This window comes from Glycine soja, chromosome 13 (genome assembly GCF_004193775.1).
Source record: "Glycine soja cultivar W05 chromosome 13, ASM419377v2, whole genome shotgun sequence".
In the NCBI taxonomy this organism is placed as follows: Eukaryota; Viridiplantae; Streptophyta; class Magnoliopsida; order Fabales; family Fabaceae; genus Glycine; species Glycine soja.
The window spans coordinates 19,695,553-19,704,280 of NC_041014.1; the positions used below are offsets into that span (position 1 = coordinate 19,695,553).

Below are 8,728 nucleotides of genomic sequence, written 5' to 3' on the forward strand. Positions count from 1 at the left end.
GATTTACAAGAAAATGTTAAGATATTCTCCATAAACTAATAATTCTTATAGGACAATGACAGAAATCTGCCTAGCATTAGTCACGTCACTAGACAGATTTTACACACGTTAAGTGCCTAAGAAATGATGTTATATGCTGTATCTAACTTTATAAAACAAGCATCCTTTCAACGAGTGTTTTCCTATTTATTAAAATGACAATAGTTGATTCAGAACACAAGCAATACTATATAAAACATAATGAATTGTATTGTTTTTATACACAGATTTTATAACACCTAGTACAATTTATTTATTTTCTATATATCTCCATTGCGTATCATCCATCATATCTTACACTTATTTTCTTTTTCATACTTCTCTCTTAGTTGAACAGAAGTAATGTACAAATAGAATTTGTCTTGCATAATGTTAAAATTTTGATACTTAAAAGGTGCAACAATTTAACATGTAAAATTTCTCACCATACCACTATCCCAATGAAGAATCTTCAGGGTTGTTCAAAGGGTGAAAAAACAAGCTTGTAGCTACTACTGGTTGCAATCATTGCTTGGGCTCACACCCTCATTACCTGCCAAGACCAAATACTTGTCTCTCCTGGTCAAGTTGGTGCATGCAAACCCCAAAGCATTGCATATCTCATTTTGCACGAAATTGGCAACTTCAATCTTGGGCATTCCACCACCTTGACATGTTTGTGATTGTGGTAACATCCCAAGAAATTTTATGAAATATGAAGGATTTGGATTCATGAAGTGGAAAAAGGGGTCCAAACATTTATACCCACTAGCTGTTGTTCCATAGAACATGCTAACCTTAACATCAACAGCCACAGGAACAATGTTATCTGTGAGCTCAGAAAACAAAGGACTAAACCTTAGCAAATAAGGTTCCCTACAAGTTGTTCCCTCAGGGCACACCACAAGGTTGCCTTGGGTCAGCATTTTGTCCATTATTTCTCTGTCTTTCACTCTGTCCCTTGTTAGTCTTATAGTTCTGATGGGGGACACTATTTCACTCAATCTGCTCAAGCTGTATGTGACTGCAGAAAGTGGTTTTCCTAAAACAATTGCAACATAAAGAGGGTCAAGCAAGGTTCTGTGATTGCACACATAGAGCATGCCCTTTTGATTTTGTTCATAGTGGACCAAAGACAAAGAAGCACTTTGGGGTCTTGAAACTGTGGTTCTTGTTCCTGTGAGGGCCAATATTGGAGCAGATACATTGAGGGGTAATGCTATGCCTATTGTAAATCTGAGGAGGCTAAGAACTAGTCCAAAGGGTAACCAAATGAACAAAGCAACAGAAGATGCAAGAGTTGGCCTCAAAGCCAATCTTCCATCATGGAAAATCAATGGTTTGGGGTACCTCTCTCTTGGAAGAACATGCCAATTTCTCCTCTCATCAGCTATGTAAACCTCCTGCACAAAAAAAAAAAATCTAGTTAGCAAACAGTTATTTAAGATTAAACAAGACTTGAAATGCGCCCAAATCATTCTTTCCTTAAAACAGATTTATTTAATATAAAAAGGCATGATGACTTGAATGTGGACATGAATGATTGACTCTTAATAATTTAAAAATGATCAAACCTTGAATAGTTGGAAAAGCTCCTCCTGGTCAATATATTCAACATGGTTGTCTATAATATCAATACTGTTGTTGATGTTGCTCCCTTTAGTCCCTCCATTAACTTTACATGAAGGGATTTTAATTGGCTTATTCTCAAAAACTCCCAACAAGAAACCCTTAAAGGACTTCAAGTCTCTTGCTATAACAGCATCAACCCCTAAATAATCCTTCAGGAAATTTTCAACCATGACCCTTGGCAACTTACTAGATGCCACTTTCTTCTCACAACACATTGCAGCTTCAAAGCCTTCCCATCCAACATCTTCTAAGAAGAATTTTGGCAGAACAGCTGATCCTGTTCTGAATGTGTCCTTTCTGAGGCCAAAGAAGCTCAAGAAAACCATGATCTTCAAGCCAAGTTGGTCTTCACCCACCAACCACACCAAAGGGTATGAAAGAAACAAGATGAGAGATCTTAATACCCCACCAGCTTCAAAAGCAACCAGCATGAAGTAAGGGAACAATGAAGTGGATCGTAACAGAGTACCCTCAAAATTAAAGACTAGTGTTTCATTATTTCCCGGTTTTGCTTTTTTCTGGACTAAAGAAATGGTTCTCATTTTGCTGTAGTTGGGGTTCATTGTGAGAACAAAAGAAAGGGATTTGATTTAGCTTTGCAGTTTCTTGCAGGCTTGTTTAGGCAAGAATTAATTAGTTATGTATTTGTATACTCTCATAGCCGTAACACGTATTTCCCTTTCCTATCCCTTTTGTTCGTCAATTATAAAATATGTTGGCGACAAAATAATCTCATAATTAGGAAACAAAATTCCACATATTATAAAACTTTGAAACAACATCATAACTACTTTTGATATTATTCTTTATTAAAATTAGAATTTTATTTTGATGCATTTTTGTCGTATACTTTAATTTTATTTAGGATTGATTGCAATTTTGGTCTATATAGATATCTTTGTTGTGTAATTTTAGTTCTCTAGATTTTAATTGTGTTAATTAGATTTATTAAATATCATAAATACACGATTTTAGTCCTTAAAATTTCAATTATGGCAATTGAATTTTAGACATTATAGTTGTGTAATTTTAATCCCTCAAATTTTATAATTATACAATTGAGATTATTTTTTTTGGACTAAAATTGTCCACGAGATTCAATTAGTACTAAAATTACATATTTATAATACCTGGTGGATCCATATAACAAAATTAGAATTTGAGATATTAAAACTATACAATTACAATACTTGAAAGACTAAACATATAATTAAACTTTTTATCAAAGAATAACACTGAAAGCATTAATATATAATGTTATGATTTTTTTTTATCACGTCACAAATATCCATAGTATTGTAAATCTTATCTAATCTCCTTTGAAAGACTTACAATCACTCACTGTTATTATTATCACTATTCACTAGTAATTTTGATTTTTTTTTTATCAATGGGAAAGCACAAGGCAAAAAGCAAGAAAGAATTAAGTAACTACCCCAATAAGATACAAGGTTCCTAGAGCATCGGAAACAACAAAGACAAACTGTGTATCTAATCAAAAGGATCTGAACCATTGGCTCCAAGCTTAGCCAACCAATCCAAACATTTATTTCCCTCTGTATATGTGTGCTAGAACCAAACATCCCAAGGAAGATTGATAAAGACTCTAATTTTAGAGATAAGAGGTGCATAAGGATGAACATGAGGGACTCCTTCATTGATGAGTGACAATGCATTTTGAGAATCCGACTCAAGATGATGGAAGTGTAGACAGTATCATATGCGATACAAAGCCCATGATAGACAGCAAACAATTTAATTTGCACATTTTGATTTAATGTAACTCCACAATTATGATTACTAGTTAATCACTATTGTTGATGTTATTACTAGCAAATGACCATTATAATTATCACAAATTTCATCATAGTCATCATATTGTTATTATTATTATCATCTTAGTTATCACACCCTGTAATTGTCATTACAACGACAAAAATTATATTTTAAAAAATTAGTATCATATAGTCACTACAATTATTATCGTTACTATAGTATTAATTTTCATTACCGCCGCTATTATTACAAGAGTTAAATGTTGTAAAGTCATAAAAGTGGATTGCATGGATAATCATGTTGCAAAATCACAACCAAAAAATAAATAAAAGAATGGACAGTATAAATTATTATTTTCAGTTTTTCACATTCCTTACAAATGCATACATCGTGTCTTATAAAAAAATGTATACAACGTGGAAGTAAAGGGAAATATAAAATAAAAGAAATAATTAAGTTGATGATGTAACTAAAACAGTTTAAAAACTTCAGCAATAAACAAAAAGGTTATATTATTTTTACAATATTTTTTTTACATATTATACCAACAACACAATATTTTTTTTTATATTTCTCTATCGTATTAACAACTATGTATGTCTTAGTTTTTTACTTATGTTATCTCTCTTTATTTTAAAAGATTTTACAAATTAATACATTTCTGTTTTATTTTTCATTTTCTTATGCTTCTATTTTCAACTTTTTTTTTTGTCTGGAGAGGCAGGAGGGAATCCGAATCCCCATTTCAATGGCGTGGATTAACATATATTGTTGAAGTAACTTAACAGAGTTTGATTGTATTTGTATTCTTCACATTTTAGAATATTTCTCTTTTTAATTTCTCTAGTATTAATTATGTACATTTAGCTCTCGTAAATTTTTTAATTATGCAAATTAGGTCTCTTACCTTATATTCATATATGTTAATTAAAAAATATAACGAAGGTGTAACATATTACTGATTTTAAATAAATTAGTAAAATAAAAATAGGAAAAAATTACTATTGATAGTGTATAAAATATATATAAAATATAAACACAGAAAATCAAAATATAATCAATATTATAAAATGTTTTTTATTAAAATATTTAATATTTTTCTTTGAAACTAAATATAAATTGTTGATATAAAAAATTAAAATAAAATGAAATTAAAATATTAAAACTAAAAGTATGATTAATTAAACAATTAAAGTATCGACATCAATAGTCATCTTCACAACCGTCCGTGTTTTCATTGTGACGTGCACCTACTTAATAACTGCTTCTTTTTGTTTTAAGCCTCTTCATGAACACTATCCGATGCTAGTTGTTTTATTTATGGGTTCCTTTAGCATATTTATTTTTGCCCTACTGTGTGGGATACTTAGCTTTAAAAACCATTCTCGTCGTTTTCAAAGTCCCTCTCAGCAATATTGGCTGCATTAATTCTCTTTAAGAACAATATAATATTTAGTCTCATTTATATTGTTATAAAAAGATGGCATGGAATAAAATATAACATTATAAATCGTTGAACATTTTATGATATAATAAAACAAAATTTTCATTCCGTTATTTAAAAATTGAACAAAACCCTATTATATATTTTTGAATGGTCACTCTTAAAAGTGGGACACGTACTTAATTATTAGTAAATGCATTCTCTCGTACAAGAAGTTATTGCATAAGTTTTTTTTTTTGTTTGTTAATGAAATTTGTTCTCTTTCTTAATAAAACTTGGAATGTATTTCTATTTCACATACTATCAATTGAGAAATTTACTGGTCATATTTAGCTCGAAATTATTACATAAGTCAGTTACTAAAATTAGATTGTATGATGTATAAATAAGATACTCTATTTTTATTACTCTTAAATTTCATGTAATCTAGTCCCTCCTTACTTTTGTCTAATTCCTGATTAATTTCTTGTTTATCATGTCCATTTTTTCTTCAATATCTAAGAAAATATACATGCATGTGTAAAAGAGATTAAAGAAATTAGTATCTAAAAAGATTGAGACAAGCGACTTCAAGAGTAACTTGGTAAAGTTAGTCAATTTGATAATTCTGTTGATATTAAATTTCAATGATCCAATCATTATATTAGAAGTTTTTATAGAATAGATAATGTCTACAAATTTTATAAAAAAATAAAAAAAAATGTTTGATACTTCATATATAAAATAAATTCAATTTAAAATTGATAAAAAAAATTTAAAAAAAATTAAATGATTATAAAGTATAAGATTACCTAAGGAGTAAACTCTCAACTATGTCTATGAATATGACAAACATTGCTACTTTAGATATTGCATTTAAGGGGGGAAAAAAACACTCTTAAACGTGGTTATTTAATTTTTTTTAGTTAGTGTGTCTTTTTTTTTTCTTGGTCAGAAGCTTAAGTGCCTTAGTGACACACATATGAAATATGATGAAATATATCAAAATTTTCTAATGGTTGAATTCTTGAAATTTTATATATAAAAAGAATTGAATGAAGTAACTTGATTCACACTCTATGTTAAATATTTACAATAAAATTAAGAATATTTATAAAAAGTATTAAATTGTTTAACGTGGGATCAAAATCAATTATTTTATTTTCAAAAAATAAGAAATAAAATTGAAAAATTCAAGTTTGGGAATCGCATTAACACCTATCAATACTTTAGGGTACGTCCGAATGAGAAAAAAGAGAAAAGAAATGAGTGAAAATAATTTAATTTTAGTATGAGTCTCACACTCACACTTTTATAATTTAAAAAAAAATTATCTTAATTTTGTTTCTTTCTCTTTTTTTTTTCCTTTCCTCTTTACCTAATGGCCTTAGATCCATGACAATACTCTAGCCACAGTCAATTAGTCATGATGTATTGATGTTAGTATATTTATCAAATTTGTGTAAAAAAATATTTATCAAATATGAGCATCAAAGTTAACCTATGAATCAAAACACCAGTTACCTGAGGACAAAAGGATAATAAAAAGAAGGACCAAAACTATTACTCCATTGAAAAACTATTTTCCTAAAATATATTTTTGGCTTCATTATAAATTTTATTATTAAATTTTTATTATTTTACAAATTTTATCACTCAAGTTATATTTTTGTGAATTTTATTATTAAACTTTCATAATTTTGTGAATTTTATCAGTAAAGTTTCTTTTTCAAGAATTTCGCCATTTAACTTTTACTATTTTGCAGATTTTATATTCAAATTTTTTATTTTTGTATATTTTACTATTATGTTGGTCCCAAAACAATGTAAAAAAATCATTTTTCAAAATTTTGTACATAAGTTATAGTTATAATTAATGTAAAAAATCACTTTTTATATTGGTTATCAAACTCTCGAGTTAACTCGTTAACTCTTATGAGTTTACGAGTTTACTTGTCCTTTGTGAGTCGACTCTTGAGTAAACTCTTTTTTAGTAGACTTGGATAAACTCTATAAATTATAAGTAAACTCGGTAGACTTTCTAGATTACCACCGAGTCAATGAGTTAGTAAGTTAAAAAAATTAGACCAAAATATAAGTTATCATTATTAAAAAATACACTTTCAACATCGGTTATTTAGAACATTCTACATCGGTTCTAAAATCGATGTTGAAAGTGACGATGTTAAATGTATGAATGTTAACATCGGTTTTGGAGAATCGATGTTAACATACATATGACAACATCGGTTTTCTAAATACCCGATGTTAAACACAATGAACAACAGCAGAAAAAGTGTACGCATGATGAACGTTGACATCGGTTTTCCAGTAAAACCGATGTTAATATGTTAGTTTAACATCGGTTTTCTATAAATTGAGTTTGAAAGTCAGAACCTATGCACTTGAATAATTGTGATGTGAGTTTGGGCTTTGTTTTGTGCAATTAGTTTAATTAGGTAAATTAGATAGGTCTAATCAAGGCCCATCCCTTCCTTCTGATCAGTCACTCTATATATTAGTAGAAGTTAGTTAGTTAGTTCATTTTGTAAAAAAATAGATCTATTTACTTGTTGTGCAAGCTTTAGGATCAAACTATTTTCTCTCTTTTTCTCTCAACCGTTCTTCATTCTTCTTCCTCTTTTCACTTGTGTTCTTCCTTTCTCTTGCACAAATTCCATGGCTTTTCCATTGATGGTGATCATGGAAGGCTAAACACTTAATCAATCAAAGGATTCACTCCAAGCAAGGCTGAATTTGAGTTCTGGTATAATATTTCTAATCGTTGTGAATGTTTATCTCTTTCTTGAATCCTATTTTTGATTTTCATGATTATGATTATGCTTAGGATTGAAAAAGGATTAGGTTATGGATTCATTTCCTAATTTGTAAATTTAATCACATATTGTTTGGATGATTTTTCAACTTAATTTGCAATTTCAAACAATTTAGGGATTGATTCAATTGAACTATCTCTAATGCATTTGACTGAACTTTCACACTCTGAACATCAGTCGTAGTAACTGTGATAATTTGATTTGCATTGGTTTGGTGAATTAGGATTGATGCTATTAAACTTGATTCGTATTTTGTTTTGTTTTATTCTGTTTCTCCATCTCTATTTTTGTGTGTTTTCACATTCCTTTACATTTGCCTATAAAATATTTGTTGAAATTCCCCATGTTGTTTATAAGTGAATTGAAGTATGAACCATATTGAATTGTATCTCTGAGTTGATCTAAGTTAATCATGTAGTGCAGAATTCCTTAGTTTTATTTGTTTTGGATGGATTCGGCAGTCGTTATCAATACTAATATTACAAAAATAGAAAAAAAATCAAGGGGTGAAGGCCCCCAAATTAAAGAGTAGTTTTGTCCCTATTTGATGTTTATGTACAAAATCTACCACGACTGGACAAATTCTCTTAGAAACATGTCTTACATAAACTAATGTCAATCCGTGAATACGTTTTTTCAAGCTGAATATATTAAAATGTACAAAGATGACATGAAAATAATTCAGGTTATCAGTTAGCACCAAACACTTTGGATATGAAAGTGCAAAGTTAATAATATACATATAGTTTAGCCATCAAAGACTTGTTTCCTTGGAAACAAAATACACAATGAAAACTAATTAATTATTATATAGTATTTCTACCGAAACATCATCTAGAAGTGTTGGTCTTTTTATCTCCACTAGAAAGTAATACATATTCTCCTCAAAGGGTATTACTTACTCTAGAACCCAAAATTATCATAATTGGAATGGTTAATTAGCTTCACTTTGTGAAGGTATATTTTGAAATTATTCTATTAGCAATTTATAGGTTTTTATAATACATGGTTTGCTAATTTTCTTGAACTATTAGTCTGTCAC

The 8,728-nt window shown here is 29.1% G+C and overlaps 1 protein-coding gene across 1 annotated transcript; it reads right to left on the reverse strand.

Annotated features, from left to right (window-relative positions):
* Positions 1 to 208: 208 nt before the first annotated feature.
* Positions 209 to 2,313, reverse strand: LOC114381933 (probable glycerol-3-phosphate acyltransferase 2). The gene is made up of 2 exons (XM_028341166.1): positions 1,593 to 2,313; positions 209 to 1,421 (listed from the first exon to the last, which is right to left on the reverse strand). The coding sequence occupies exons 1-2, from the start codon at positions 2,211 to 2,213 to the stop codon at positions 531 to 533; spliced, it is 1,512 nt and encodes a 503-aa protein (XP_028196967.1). The 5' UTR covers positions 2,214 to 2,313; the 3' UTR covers positions 209 to 530.
* Positions 2,314 to 8,728: the final 6,415 nt, after the last annotated feature.

What these genes read in the sequence shown, in the direction of transcription:
- LOC114381933 (XM_028341166.1), bottom strand. Translation starts at nt 2,213, where the DNA reads ATGAACCCCAACTACAGCAAAATGAGAACCATTTCTTTAGTCCAGAAA. An exon ending in AGCTTTTCCAACTATTCAAG is followed by an intron (nt 1,422 to 1,592) that starts GTTTGATCATTT and finishes TTTTTTGTGCAG; the next exon opens with GAGGTTTACATAGCTGATGA.